General features: G+C 42.2%; 1 protein-coding gene across 1 annotated transcript in view; it reads left to right on the forward strand.

Annotated features, from left to right (window-relative positions):
- Positions 1-16,599, forward strand: part of HS2ST1 (heparan sulfate 2-O-sulfotransferase 1) — a 235,434-nt gene that overhangs the window by 172,881 nt on the left and 45,954 nt on the right. Inside the window, exons 3-4 of the mRNA XM_069232302.1 lie at positions 11,065-11,150; positions 15,349-15,487. Coding sequence (XP_069088403.1) covers positions 11,065-11,150; positions 15,349-15,487 — 225 coding nt within the window. The remainder of the gene's footprint in view (positions 1-11,064; positions 11,151-15,348; positions 15,488-16,599) is intronic.

The following is a 16,599-nucleotide window of genomic DNA, read 5'->3' on the forward strand; positions in this document are numbered from 1 at the left end:
CTGTCTGCCTCTCATTGGCCACTCCTCTATTTAAATGATGATCCCTCCCCCTGACATGGTCTAAACTGGTTCTCTTCCCCTTCTGTGACTGGAGGCAGGATGCCCAGGAGCTCCCTAGGGATAGGCCACAAGAGCCCTCACTGGCACCTCTAAATTAAGAGGTATTGCTAAGGATGACTTTTTCCGCTAGCTATCCCTGTCTAATCCAAATAGCTAATCTCTACTAAGTAGTCAGGAATTAACACGCATGTGCTTTTTCCTAAATTCACAGGCAGACTGTTGTCATCTGAGCCAGAGTTGCGAACTCTCCCAGCCAAGCATGTGTATTACAGCTCTGTAAATGTGTTGAGTGGCAGAAATCTTTTCGAACTAGTTCTGGCTAATGCATCCTTAAGGACATTTTTATAAAGTTACTTTTTCACTCAAGGTGGCAGAAACCGATGTCATCATTAAATCAGATTTTGAAAAAATAAGTAGGAATAATCTTTCGGTATTTCCTATCTCCACCTGGTAAAATAATAGAAACAGGCTTCACTTTCATCCCATCTGAGACTTTTCATGGAACTGTCTAGCAAAGCTTGCATGGACAAATAGCTTTCGTTTTATTTCACTGTGACTAGGACACTATCCACAGTGTGTAGTGTACCATATTTTCATATAGTATCACCTACCATGTGTGTTTGCAAGACCTACTTTAGAGGTGGCTTATGACAGAAAAGTGCATTTGCCATGTAGTAAAAGCTTTCTATAAATCATGTCACTGCAGTGCAATATATATGTAGGTGTAGTACATACACACAGCAGTCCTCATATGACATTTGACCTCTATCCATAGGTGCTTTTTCCTCACTGTCTACATCAGCCTTACAGGACAGTTAGAAGGAAATTGTGGTTCTCAGTGAGTAGTCACGTGGTACTAGGCCTCAGCAAAATTCAAAGGACAGACAGTTGATGTTGGCTTTACTGAGCCCTGCTGAGACCAGGCACCAACACAGAGCAAACCATGGGTTCAGCAGATAGCATTTTTCCCCATGGCTTATCCATTTACAGCCGAAGGTCAGGAGAAGGCAGAGAAGGATAGTAACAGTGAGGGCAGAGCCTTGTTCAGGAAGCAGTAGAAACAAGGGACAGCCAGTGAGAGGAGGAGGCAGGATCTGGATGGCAGACCTCTGCACCCTTGTGCAGCTGAAGAAGTCCCAATTGCATGCCCATGACTCAGGGTGTAATTGCCATATTGGGCAGCGCCTGCCATCACTTCTGCCTCAAGGTCACATTGCTCTTGTTAGATTTGTATGATTTAGAAGAAGTGTATTTTGTGTGCCATACACTGGCTCAGCAGTTTTTTTTTCTTACCAGGCTACATAGTGGGAGAGTAGTAGACTAATGGGGAACTGCCCCTAACGCTTGTATTGATATGCTCCCCTACTGGTACTTATGCTTAGTTATGCTGCGTTATGTATAGAATGGTGTGATTTTTGTTTTGTGTGAAGAGGTGTGCGCTATAAGGTGAGGTACAAAGTGGTGTGGTGTGGTGTGATGATGTGTGGTCTGATGTGACGTTTGTTGTGTGCAGCAGTGATCTTTTGGTATGTGATTGTGTGGGGCTGTTTAATGTTGTGTAATGTGGGATTGTGAGGAGTGATATAATACAGTGTGACCTCTCTTTACCTTTTTTTTGTCTTGCTGACCTGGTGGTTTTGTGCTATATTTCTCTGATTGCTTGGTCCATCTCTTCCTTCCCATGTATCTCTGTTCTCCTGTGTCTAAGAACTAAGCCTGTCAATGTGCCAACATATTACTTTCTTTGTGACCATTCTTTCAAAACCCTTTCTACATTTTTTGCTTTCACCAAGTGTGGGTCTTCTATTGCTGCATCTCCCAGCCATGTTTGTTTTTCTTGTCTTGGACCCACTTCCTGGTGTCTCCATCTCTTTGCTCTTGAGCCCCTTGTCCCTCAGTGCTTAATTTGTAGAATAAATAAATAAATACATTTTAAAAAATAGGAGCCAGGCCCTTGTCAGGAGGACACTTCCACTACCCATTGCCGCTGTAAACGCTACCAGTTACACTAACAACACAACTACTAACCATCATACCCCTACATGTGGGTCTGTTCTGACGGTTCCACCCCCCCAAAGCTATAAGAATGACTTAAGTGGCATACCATTTTAATGTATATTCAGTTAATAAACAACTTTTGTGGTGCTAATTTCTAAATTAGACAAACAGTGCCACCATGTGGCAGACTGTCATAAGTGCTGGTGCCGAGCACCAGAAACCACTGCTCAAATTAAGCACTGTTGTCCCTGTGTTTCTGTCTATGTCCGTGACTGTGTATATGAGCTTCCTGTATTTAGTGTCTGACTTCCCTGTTTCTCCATGTCTAAAGCCAATTATTCCCCTTCTGTCTGCCTTCCTTCCCCTGATTGCATGTCTGCTTTATGTGTGTTCATGTCCCCCATGTCTGCTTTTCTGTGGCAGTGCCTGATTATCCTGTTATGGATCTATCTGTAACTAAGCTTTTATCCTTCAATCTAAGAGTCTGTGTCTCTTTGTTACCCTTGTGTGCCTTGTTAATGTGTGTTCCCTAATCTTGTGACTGATTGTCCTTGCCCTATTAACTGTGTTTTCCCTTGCCTTTATGACTGTATGTTCCATAGCTGTTTCGTGTTGCTACATCCATCGTCGGACTTGGACAGAAATTCGGCCCTGGTACCACAATAAAAGTGGCCCACATTAGTGAGTTGGATAGCTAAAGAAGTGGGCCACGTTTACATATTGGGTAGTTTTGAGCATGTAAAGACACTGAATAATAGTTTAGCGAAGTATGGGAGATTGCAGGCGTTTGTGCTTGCTGCAAGCGATGTTTGCGATAATAATGGGGAAATCAACAATAAACATCGCCCCAGCAGGCCATAAGAGTCTTGCAAACAGACATAAAACAGGCCCACACATTGATCTGTCAGACCTGCACATTGGGCACTGCCTGTTTGCCCAACTGGGCAGTCCGACACTATCGGCCAGATGTAGCAAAGGGTTTTTCCCATTCTGTGTCAATGGAAAATGTGTTCGTACATATGGCCCTATCTCTCTCTCTCTCCCTCCCCACCTCCTTCCCCTCCCCAAAAAATAATATAATGGCTTTAAGCAAGGACATCTATTACTGCAAATTTTCCTCCAATGGTCTCCGCTGACATGCAATGTCCCCACTGGATGCAGACAACCTGGTTATTTTAGATTATTTACTGGTTGGACTGCTGCATGCGCCCGATGCATAATAACATTAAAATCAAGCTACAAGTCCGTTCTGATAAAAAATAAAGTCCTGTGTGGAAGGATGTAGGTTATGGTTCCTGATTGGTTCATAAGCTGTGCTGAGGAATAAGTCTTGATCCGCTTTTAAATGCTTCTCGTGTTATGGATGTGAGGTTTTGGCCACGGAGAGTTCCCTGATTTGATCACTCTAGTCCTAGAGGAACAGTGTTTACAATCAGACAGGAGTGCCTGCAAACTCGTGATTGAAGCTATCAAAATGGAGTTCAGACTTTATCAAATATGAAATCTTAAAATGCCAAACTACTCATAGTAATCTCAGTTTCATAAAAGATCACTATTGACTTGTTTGAATTTAAAAAGAGTTGTTGTTTGAATGGGGGAAAGATTTTAAGCTGGGGATCGATTCACTTCTTGAGTTGAAAGATTATTGGGAGATTGTGTAGTCCTTATCCTTTCTGCACTGGTGTCTACACGTTTAAAAAAGATGTTTACAATCGAAAGTGGGTGGAGTATGCGAGCCTGGTCTGCTTTCTTCGTTCAAATACGCAAGTTTGACGCGTATGGTTATCAATCAAGTGCCTTTCGGGGAGCTGTTAATTACTGTTATTTAACTAAGATACATTGTTTGAGCGACTAGCCATCATCTCTTGGTTCTGTTGTCCTTTTTGATTGGTGGTGGCCATGTGTTTATTTTATGTTTTTGTTTTTAATTCTAAGTGGAGCTGCAGCGCCCAAGTTCGATCTTGTGCATTGGGGATTAGCTATCTGCTTTCCTCCTTTATTCCATTATCAGCCCCCTTGATCATTCCATGTAGGGATGACTCCATCTCAGTAAGGGTTAAACAATGACTTTTTGCATCTAGCAGTGTGCATTACTTTTCTCGGCATGTTTTGAGGCTACCGCAGGCATTCTTTGCTAATAATGCGTGCAGCCCTACTAATGGAATAAATCCTCTGGTATTTCCTTTTGTGCCCCATAGGCTGTGGCAACTGCATTCCACATTTTAAGAGTAGGTAAACGAAGCCTGGCATGCAAACTGGCTTAATAAACCTCGGCCGCTGCTCAACAGACCACAGTGCCTGCTGTCCGTACACTGTTTTCGTCTGGGTTGTTTTGTGCTTTGAGAAATAAAAGGGGGCAAGTCTATGTGTACCAGACATTAATGCAGGCTCGCACGATAATCCTGATCTTTGTTTGCCCAGCGTTTGACAGCCTTTGCTTTGAATATAAAGCACTGTTGCCTTTAGGAGCTGTTTTAAGTTTGGGATCAAATGCTTCAAATTCCTGGATGTACTCGCCATATTAAATGTATGTCTGTCTTTTTTGTGGAATGATACAGTACAGATTTCTGAGCATAGGTTTAAGGAGGATGGTTGAGAGTGGGCTTACATCTATGTCACCATGGGTGCATTCACCCTATATCAACAGAACCTAAACCCTAAGTACTTCACAACTCCTAATATCATCACTTTTGCCCCCTTCCTAGACAGGCACACCCCACAACCTGCATCCTATATCATCCTCTGCACTACAACTCATCCTTCGTCCTGTGCCATCAACTGTACCACCAGCTTCACCCTCTCCGTCATCTACTTTATCACTGTCATCTAGACCACCAGAATACACCTATCTCAAGCACCCACCTAGGCCTCGATTACCCTTGTCATACAGCATCACCTACACCAGAAATCCTCTTCTACACCCTGCCCCTTACCGCATACATCCTACACCATTACTCAGTGCCAACTATAACCTTGCCACCTTAGACCTGCCCCTAAGTCACCTTTGCATGCTATGTCACTACACATAATACCTCAGAAATCCGAAAACACTACCCGCTGCCCACACAACATACTCCAGCTGCTTTCTACACCACCACCTGCACCATATATCCCCATCCACATCCACTCTACAACAAAACTACCACCTTCAACCCCATCGTACAGCCCACCACTGGCTCTGTTGTATAAGCCAGAGCCTTCATATTTTCTTCATCTACACTACACACCGCTTCTCTCATGCACAGTGCTTCACCAAAACACCCCCCCGCCTCAGTCACAGCTTGACCCTACTTGAAAATCTCATTTTTTACCACTACCCTATATGTGAAAAAAATACTGCCTATGCACTCTATATTACTGCCTGAATTCTTGAATCACCACCTCACAATTCACCATCATCTGCAAGGTTGCTCGTCGTGTTAAGAGCAAGATTCTGAAATATGTGTCCCCTACAGATCGCAGGTTTGAGTGCTAGTATGACCAACCGAGTTAGTTAATTAGGATTAGATCAATTGAGTAATAGTAGCATGCCTTATTTACAACAGCACAAGCAGCTGCATTATTCTGTATGTAAAATGAGCACATAGCTGTTATCAGCTACCAGAGCTGTACCACCTCATGCATGATACTCTATTGTTCTTGTCAGTGCATACTTGGATACTTCACAACCTACTTTTAATGATATTGCAGCACCTTTCACTAGTTACCTGTGATTGTCAAAACTTTTCCATCGAAGTCCAGTTTGGTTTTGTGGGCATGTATTTAGTAGAATAAATAAAGCCGTTTTAATTGGTTGTGAGGTTTTCTGGGTGAGTGAAACTTGAGGCCTGTACCAAATTCCTTATGTGTTTCCTAAGTTGGCACAGGTGCCTGATGCCTTGCAAATGTGTTTGTGTACTAAGTAGCTGATAGCAGTGAATTCTGGTGAATGCCTTAATAGCTCGCTAACTGCACATTCAGGCAGTGTTCGGTGCATGTTTAGAGTTCTGTCTTAACGTGTGCAGTTGTGAGGTGGTGTTTTGCACGGGGCAGTCTTCATTATTTAATCAATCAACTCGGATTTGTAAAGTGCAGCTACTCCCCCGCCTATAATATGCCCCTACCCAGGGCAGGAGTCGAGGATACACACGGGTAACTCGCGTCTACCCACTATTTTGACAGGGTGGACGCTGTCTGCCCTGCCAAGTGTTTGGGGCTCGCAGAACTATACTAAGCCTGTCCCGGGGTAATACACCAGAACACGTTTAGCAGTGCCAGCTACTTGCGTTGTAAGCAGCAACCTGCAGGGGGCTTATCATATTCATCTGAGCCCACAACAAAGGCCGAAATTAAGGGGCCATCAGGCCTCCTTTTGTTGAAGTATAGTGGTTAGAAGCTATCTGGAGCCTCACACTTAAATACAATGGAGGGGAAACAAAGACACACAGCTTGTGAAGACTTTACAGGTACTTAACGAAAGACATGCTTCTGACTTTGTTCAGTCCCTGTATAAAAGAGATATGCATGCACTGTAGGAATGTCAGATGTGGTGGTCTTTACCAGTATTTACTCAAATAATTTAAGTACTACTATTGTGTTTATTTCTTTTATAGTGCTACTCATCCCAATGCAGGGCGTCAAAGCGCTTTACATCACCATTTACATGTTATACATTGACAATAAATTATGTGTGTGTAAATCAATGCACAGGATGAGTTACAAGGTGTAGGAGTCACATGTCCTTCATAGTTCACTGTGCTATATTAGAAGGATTAAAATGTATGAACTGCAAGTAACAAAAAGATCTCTGTTACAAGCAGTAACCCACTTACCCATTCACATAAATTACAATTCTGTTATCTGCGTGTTACATGATGTGCTTTGCAGGAGACAAATTAACCGTATAAGCTACTTTGATTAAAAACTGGGCTAGAAAAAGCACAGATCTCTCCAGTAAATCTATTAACCTCCCCAGTTATCTTACCATTATCATTATTTCCTGAGATTAACTGGACATACAAAGATCTGTGCTGCACGTGCTTTTAACCCCACAAGATATTTTAAAATGCAGATTTTGAAACAAATTAAGCAGAACAGATTTACTGCCACCTTTCCCGTTTTTGCCACTTTTTTTGTGGTAGAGTTTTAAAAAATAAATGTAAAAGTTGAGGCCCAGATTCTGCATTGGAGTTGTCACTTTTTAGGCACAACCCTGACGCAAAATTTAATTTGTTAAATATTGTAATGCGCTGAAATGTACTCATGATAGACCTGCTAAACTTATGTGTAAGGTCTTAAAATCTGATATCCGTTGTGAATGTGAATGTGAATGTGATGTCCGTTCCTGTGATGTCATGGGTTGTGACGCCACTTCCTGCTGTGATGTCACACACGATGACATCAATAACGTGGCCCTACCTTGGTTAGCCCCCCTCACTTCTTTTTTAGGACTTGTGCCATGTCCCTGTCCGTTGACACCATACATGACTGTTTAAACCCTGTTCCATCTTCTGTGTCCTCCACTACCTTCTATCCTACCGATTACTTTACAACCTTCTATGCCCATCAGAACCTTGCTACTCCTGCACCTTATGCCATAGCTAGCAACCTGTACTGCCATTTACGTCAACTACAAATTGCATCACACAGACCTTATTCTGTCTACACCCTGCCACATGCACATTGAGCCTACAACAACCTGCAGCAGTACACCATCCAAAATGAACATAGCATTTCCACGGATCATATGTTTCAGAATAAAATTAGATAAATTGAGTGGCATGGCGACTGAATGCTGTGAATACCTTTTCCCTTACACAAAAGCCAGCACTGTTAGTGCCTGCTCCTTGGTGAAATTTGCTGTAGATCTACTTTGACTAGCCGTGTAACTGTTCTGAGCATCATCTGAGACGTTGTTCATTCTCTCTGTTTATTTCCCTTCTTTGGTTGGACCAGTGTCTAAAGTGACTTCAGTTAAAAAGAGAAATAAAAAATGGTTAGTTGTGTTCCCTACTGGTTTGTTTGGCCTGGGTCAGCCACCTTCCATGTTGGGTTAAATGTTAAGGGGTTAATGTCCAATACGTGATTGTTGTTTTCAGTGTTGTGTATTTAGAAGAATCGCAAGTCCACATGCACCAAGCTACAGGCCCTTCACTGATACATGACTTGTATAATTTGATTTTATTGATTCTTGTTACTCAGTGTGATGACATTCTCGTTCTGGGATGCTGTGTGCAGTGATTTCTTGAAATAAAGTTGAGGTAAACATAAAGGAAAAGCACACTTTATTGAGTATGAATGGACAAGATGTGGTGATCTTAGATTTTCTTAGACTTGTTTGACAAAGATGTTCATTGCAAAAAAAAGTGTCCTTTTAAGTGTTTACACAGCGAGTGGTCATCGGTGGTTTCATGGACAGCCTCCTTATTAGAAAGTGAAGGAGCAAAAGTTTAATCTCTTGACCTATTCGTGCGTTCACCCCTCTAATACTGCATTGTGTAGAAGTATTTGGATGTATTTGTAAATTCCAGGTGTGTGTTATATAAAGTACACTGTTATGTTTGCACACCCTACTGTTTATGCGAGATCGGATTCAGATTAGTTAAGAGACAATTCTCTCATGCTACTTATGGAATTGGTTATTTAGAACCCATAGTTTCCCTGGGCAATATACAGGGAGTGCAGAATTATTAGGCAAGTTGTATTTTTGAGGATTAATTTTATTATTGAACAACAACCATGTTCTCAATGAACCCAAAAAACTCATTAATATCAAAGCTGAATATTTTTGGAAGTAGTTTTTAGTTTGTTTTTAGTTTTAGCTATGTTAGGGGAATATCTGTGTGTGCAGGTGACTATTACTGTGCATAATTATTAGGCAACTTAACAAAAAAAAATATATACCATTTCAATTATTTATTATTACCAGTGAAACCAATATAACATCTCAACATTCACAAATATACATTTCTGACATTCAAAAACAAAACAAAAACAAATCAGTGACCAATATAGCCACCTTTCTTTGCAAGGACACTCAAAAGCCTGCCATCCATGGATTCTGTCAGTGTTTTGATCTGTTCACCATCAACATTGCGTGCAGCAGCAACCACAGCCTCCCAGACACTGTTCAGAGAGGTGTACTGTTTTCCCTCCTTGTAAATCTCACATTTGATGATGGACCACAGGTTCTCAATGGGGTTCAGATCAGGTGAACAAGGAGGCCATGTCATTAGATTTCCTTCTTTTATACCCTTTCTTGCCAGCCACGCTGTGGAGTACTTGGACGCGTGTGATGGAGCATTGTCCTGCATGAAAATCATGTTTTTCTTGAAGGATGCAGACTTCTTCCTGTACCACTGCTTGAAGAAGGTGTCTTCCAGGAACTGGCAGTAGGACTGGGAGTTGAGCTTGACTCCATCCTCAACCCGAAAAGGCCCCACAAGCTCATCTTTGATGATACCAGCCCAAACCAGTACTCCACCTCCACCTTGCTGGCGTCTGAGTCAGACTGGAGCTCTCTGCCCTTTACCAATCCAGCCACGGGCCCATCCATCTGGCCCATCAAGACTCACTCTCATTTCATCAGTCCATAAAACCTTAGAAAAATCAGTCTTGAGATATTTCTTGGCCCAGTCTTGACGTTTCAGCTTGTGTGTCTTGTTCAGTGGTGGTCGTCTTTCAGCCTTTCTTACCTTGGCCATGTCTCTGAGTATTGCACACCTTGTGCTTTTGGGCACTCCAGTGATGTTGCAGCTCTGAAATATGGCCAAACTGGTGGCAAGTGGCATCGTGGCAGCTGCACGCTTGACTTTTCTCAGTTCATGGGCAGTTATTTTGCGCCTTGGTTTTTCCACACGCTTCTTGCGACCCTGTTGACTATTTTGAATGAAACGCTTGATTGTTCGATGATCACGCTTCAGAAGCTTTGCAATTTTAAGAGTGCTGCATCCCTCTGCAAGATATCTCACTATTTTTGACTTTTCTGAGCCTGTCAAGTCCTTCTTTTGACCCATTTTGCCAAAGGAAAGGAAGTTGCCTAATAATTATGCACGCCTGATATAGGGTGTTGATGTCATTAGACCACACCCCTTCTCATTACAGAGATGCACATCACCTAATATGCTTAATTGGTAGTAGGCTTTCGAGCCTATACAGCTTGGAGTAAGACAACATGCATAAAGAGGATGATGTGGTCAAAATACTCATTTGCCTAATAATTCTGCACTCCCTGTATGCATCTGATATTAAAGAGCTTTGCTTTTTGTTGAGTTCCCCAGTTTCGCCTTTTCCGTGCCACGCTTTTCTGTGCCACGCTTTTCTGCACTTTGAGAGGTCGATGGTAAGTAAACGCGTATATAACTGTTTTTTACCCTTTGTGACAAAATGTGTTAGAATAGTCCCTCCTTTTCTGCAGATGTGGCAATGTGTAAAACTTTTAACCTTTGCAGGGTTTGTCACAGGACTTCCAAAGCTTAGCACACATAAGTTGGTACTTTATACATCCCCAGTGCATGACGACCATTCTTGTACCTTACCCGCCCCGCTCACTGTCCGTTGACGATTCTCTCGCGAGATTAGGCAAAGCACACATGGAGGGTGGCTTCCTGAGAAATTTGCAAGTCAAAATAGCTACTGTTTGATCCTACTTCGCCCTGGGATATTGCATATGCAGTGCTGCTCCCACGCGTCCATGGGCAGCGAAGAACGTGTATCATGGATAAGGCCTGTCAGAGTGTCTATTAGTGCCTTTAAAAGTGCTTTCAAAGCTTGTCTTATTAGTTTCCTCCGTGCTCGAAGCTTTCCTTGCGTGTTTTTGATGTGCGGCTTTTGAACCACTTTCTCAGCACTACCTGACTGTTTTGTCAGAGTATGTCACGTGTGTTTCTTTTGAAATGCTTCGAAGTCGCCGCCTACAAAGGAACCATGACAGCGTGAATTGAATTCATTTGGAGTTAATGTCCTTAAAAAAAAAACCTTGAGTTGAAAAGTTTGTCTTAAATGTTAATATATCGTTTTATTTTCTAGGTTCGGTTTGTGAAGAACGTCACATTTTGGAAAGAGATGAAGCCAGGTTTTTATCACGGGCACATATCCTACCTGGATTTTGCAAAGTACGTTTCTTTACCTAATAGCCATTTCATTCATGTTACTGTTTTTATTCCGTTTGCATGTTCCAAAATCGTGCGTGCAGGTAAGTATGTTTTTACAGCAATAGAAGAAATAGACTTTAGAAAATTGCTAACAATGCGCTGTAAACGCTTTGCTTGGCTTTAAAGCAGTATCTGCCGTGACGGAATGCCGCATGTAAATTCAGGGCTGTTGCATAGGGCCGGACAGGAGATCCCAAAAGCATTGTGGCAAAAATACTCAAAGCTGCCCCGCTCCCTTCATCTCCACTGCTTTAAATGGACCGGTACTGTCCGTAACTGAGTACCGGCACTTTTTTTTTATTTTCCGAGGGAGAGTATCTGCACTTCTCAAGAAAAACGTAATACTTTTCATTGGAGAGTACCGGCACTTATCAGAAACAAGCAGGTACTCTGATACAGAGTACCGGCACTTCTGTTTTTCCATTTCAGGCACTGGCCTAGCTCCCTCTGTGATCTATCCATCAAGCACAGCCTCCCCAAATCCACCACGGATCTCTTTCTTTCTCTCTCTCTCTCTACCCCCACAATAAATCCCTCCCCCCTTAATAAAAGGCTAGCCCGGCCTGCTGTAGTGCTGGTCTGTAACTTTAGCACATTCAGTTTCCTCGCTCCGTTCCCGGCATTGGAATGCCTGCAAGTATTGTAAATGCGATCTTATGAGCTGTCTTTTCTGAAGCGCCTTACGTTCAACATCCGCATTTGCAATTTGCATAGTCTAAGCCACTTTATATGCAATACTGCACTCCAGTGGCTATTATTTGGTAATGTTTTGCTTCATTTTTTTTTTTTTTTTAATGTAGATCTTTTTGTGATGGGCATTTGGGTTTTAAACAACCACCAGTGACTTTAATTCAACTAGTTCTTTTTCAAGAGCGGGTGGGGAGGGACTTTGCTATAACTGATGTAATGTCTTCATATCTATCATGATTATGTACCTAGTTCTCATCGTGTCCGTTGAATTCCAATCCATCACCTTTGACTTGACTTGTAAGACTATGAAGTCCATACATTTGGGCTTCCAGGACAATCTGTGCCAAGCTCGCGCCCTACATCCTGCAGTGTTCACGGTAAAATCTGGTGCGAACGGACGTCACATTTCCCACTACATGTCCCGTTTAGATACCACGTATTTCATAGTCCTGCACAAGCACATCCATGTCGTTTTAGAATGTGCATGTAGAATGAAATATGGAATTCACTGTCTAATGTACCCCCTGATGAAGGGCGAAACACAGAGAGAGAGATGAGAGGTATATGCTCCTCCACACATCCTCCCAAAATTAACAGTACACACAAAAGGTGTGGAGAGCTTATTTATCATGGGCACACTTGATCAGGTCGTGACCCTAATACTTTAAATAGTTTCATGGAAGAGCTATTATATTGATGTTACTGTGGGGGATTGCTCCTTTATGGAAGAAGTGGACTCCCACACCTACTTGTGTCATGATTCATCATAGACCAACTCTCCCCACCCTGGTAAGACAGTGCCACCCGGCTGGATTTATCCTCTTGGTTCGGTCATTCGAGAGGGAGTTCTTAGATAAAGCTTACTGGATAAGGATGGGATCATGATCAGTAAAAACAAAAATCTAACAGACTACCACTTATCCAAGCCTCTGGGAGCAGCGGTCTACCGGTGCACTTGCATGAGGTCCCCTTTGACGAATGTGTGACTACAACGAGCTTTGTCCCTTTCCCAGACCAGTGGCTGTTACCCCTCTATTATAGGGTGTTTATATGACGACTTGCCACTCAGATAGGATCTGAATCCGTTACCCTGGTTTTGCAACCTTTTAATTAAGATAGATGCTAGTTTAATATAACTTAACTAGGGATCCATAGCCCTGGAGAATGCCCCAGACCAGTACAGTCTGAGTGAGGGCAGAAACATATTGGCTGTTGTAATGATGCTGACCGTCGACCTACGTTTTTAACCATACCAACGGACACCCTTATTAAAAGTGAAATTACCTGTGGTCCGTTAGGTAGTTTTACTGATCTGGATCCCAGCATTATCCAAATTGCATATGTGGGGTTGTAACTGTCTTGTGTGGTTGAAGACTTCTTAGCATGAATCTGACTACAGTTTCTTTTGATTTTCTCTTCCCAGTCCGATTTCCTGAATGGCTCACATCTGGATTTCAGATGAGCTTTTGTTTTCTGGTTTACAGGAGTCCTTGAGCATTTTTGCTTGAAATGAATACATTCTGGAAAGGCCTAACTTTAGGATAGATACGTCCAGGTTTTAAGTTTCAGTGGGTACCTTTTGAAAATGTTCTCTAAAGAGATGCGGTCATTTGTGATACACTTAACGCTGAAATATTTCACTATATAATTAATAATTTTCTTGAAAAAGACCAATTTAGTGCTAAAACTAAAATTAAGTGCCTCCCTGCAGGCTAAATTGGCTGAATATCTTTTATATATTTTTCAGTTAAAAAAACAGTTCTTATGGGAATGGTCACATGTGCAGAAAACAGGCTACAGAAAATCGTTCACACACCGTTTTTAAAGGAAAAAGGGTAACCGAGCCAGGTAGACTACAGTCTGCAGTGCAGTGTCTGAAAGGCTGACACAGCTCCTTTGAGGCAGCCATCAGCACCAGTGTCCCGCCTTGCCCTGCACTAGCAAGTTGCATGAGTTCATTTTTACAGAATCTATGAACCTCAAACTGTAGGCAAGTTTGTCTGATCTCACTCTCTGGAAGGAGGGCTTGTTGGTGCAGTGAAGATTACCGCGAAGGAAAAGTAGGATTCCAAGTGACTTTCAGACTCCTTAGAGTTTTCATTGATAGTTTTATAAAGGTAGAATAGCAAGCCATTCCCTTGAAACACAGTGGACAATCTCAAACGGGTAGACCCCTAGTTAAAGAAGGATCGAGTTGTTACACATCCAAAGGGATTTTTTTTTTTTACAGGTAGCCAGCTGTATGTGTTAGTAACCGGGATTTGCTTATTGTGGAAGGATCCGTGGTATATTGATAAATTGGCGAATGTAAATTATCATTTGGCTCCTTCTGCCTCCTCTAGAAATCATTTCCGGTTCTTAAATGGATTGTTAGAATTTTGTAGTAAAATCTCACCGTTCCACCTTTATTTTTAAACTACGACTTTTAAAATATGTAAATAATACTGTGCAGGTAAAGGAACGGGTTCTTTATCTGTTGACATTTTTTGCGAGGTTGAACCGTTAGCGAGCAGTGCCACCTGCTGGCCAGTTGCAAATCGCACTTTTATGTAAATAAATGTAAAAACAACTATTGATTCAAGTTAAATTTATTCTGCAAAATAATGCTATCGTTTCTTCTTTATTACTCGTTTTCTTTTCTTTGTGTGTGTCTCACTAATGAAAAGCATAAATAAAAGTTCGTGGTGTGGGGCAGTATTGTGCAAGTGTCAATATGTCATTGTAAGACCTAGTGCATTGATAGTTGCTGATGATTTTCCAGTCCCTCACGAAGACGTCGGACGTACATAAAACTGAATCCATAGAATTAACGTGTTCGTTAGATTGAAATGTGTGTGTGTGGTTTTTTTACATTTTTGGATAGTTTGATTGTTGCGTGAGTTTGTTAGACAGTAGCCACATGTTTCTTTCCACCGGTCTAGTAGTTTAATATCTGTGTTGTGGACACCATTAAATACTCATTGCGCATCCGAATTTCTCAGAATTTTCATTTGTATGACACCGTGTCCCACTGGTAACCCAGATGTGCAGTATTATTTAATTGGTTGGTAGGTATCGTTTTTCGATTTGCCCTACCATATAACCCAATCAGCGTTTAGCTGACTCCAATGCTGTTGTCACGTGCAGTTTGAGCAACCCAAACTTTTTTCCGGCTCATCGTATCTTTTTTAGTTGACTTTTCATAATCACAGTGACTGTATTGGCAAATCTTGGGTTCTGTGAGATTAAAGACTGCCGTTTTTTTCTTTGATCCACCAGCTTCATCACAGGATAGCACACCTGCTGTGTGCACCTCTTACGCTTTTGGTGTAAATTTCCCCCGACATGTCAAGAAAATCCAATGTTGTTCTTTTTACTTTGTGCCACAGTTCTTGGTGGTTGGTGCGCCTGACATTCTAATTTCCCAGGTATTACAGATTTACCCGCATTGATTATCTGACATTCCTAGCTGTTTATTTCCGTCTTCCAGATTCGGAGTGAAAAAGAAACCGATCTACATAAACTTGATAAGAGACCCCATCGAGCGGCTGGTTTCTTACTATTACTTCCTGAGGTTTGGCGATGACTACAGGCCAGGACTTCGGAGACGGAAACAGGGCGATAAAAAGGTAAACATTGCCTAAATCGCTAGCTCTGCTTTTTGTAAAGGTGTCTTTTCAGGCTCCAGTTATTTGACAACGCCTTGGTATTCTAATTGCCGGATTCGCAGTAGCGCGCACCTGGTTTTTAGCAGAACATTAAATGAAGCATGGATGCCTAGCACTCCCTGGTGGGTCTTTGGGATTGGTAGTTGTCACTGCATTTTTGTTAATTAGCTCATTATGTGCAGGAGGCTGAGCGCCATCCTTTTTTGTTCATTCGATAGATTAGTGCACTCATTTGCTTTGTGATAATGTAAGTTCTGTTCTCCCCCCACCCCCATTGTCATGGTTCTCAGAAGGCCCCGCGTGTGTTTGATGAAAGTAACAAAATAAATGCCACAGTGGCCAAGAACACCGGGGAGGAAAATATGTTGCTGTTGTTAACTTAATTGCCTGGCGTGGCCGAGCCAGGAGAATCATGCACAGGGCAGGGGGAGCATCTTCGCTTCCGTTGCTTGCAGCGCCCCTTTTAGTGCGTTCCTGGAGCAGACGTCGAGGGTGTGGACCAGAAAGACATAGTACAAGCAGATGGGGAAGGGGGCAGGGGAGTCGGTAAAACCTGTTCTATCAGCTGCCTTAGTCAAGGGAGCTCTGGTCTCGCCTGTCGGAAAATAGGGAGAGCAAAAACAAAACACAAAAGTGGGAGAAAAGGATGAGGAATTCAGCGGGGGTGGAGGGATGAAAGTGGGGAGGTATGAGGTCAGTCACAGTAAGAAAACAAAATGGAAAAATTCAAGTGTTCTGTCCACAAAACAAATTGTCAAGATCGCGTAATCCTCCTTATAGATACCGGGAACGAATTCAAATAACCATTGCATTTCCCTGGAACACTCTCTAGAAATCAAACGATTCTGCCATATGCTGTTCCAGACCTCTATCTTAAGGTATTTAATTTTAGTTATCTATTTAAACTTCTAGTTACATAGGTCAGATGTCTGAAAAATAACAATCTCATTTCCAATTTTTTCGTGCTGCCTGTTACGTTTCAAAACTGGGAGAGCAAACAAAGTTTGTGGAATTGACGTGAATTATGTCTACGAGAATCAGTCTGTTCCATTAGCTGACAGTCACAGGCATGT

This window comes from Pleurodeles waltl, chromosome 4_2 (genome assembly GCF_031143425.1).
Source record: "Pleurodeles waltl isolate 20211129_DDA chromosome 4_2, aPleWal1.hap1.20221129, whole genome shotgun sequence".
NCBI lineage: Eukaryota > Metazoa > Chordata > Amphibia > Caudata > Salamandridae > Pleurodeles > Pleurodeles waltl.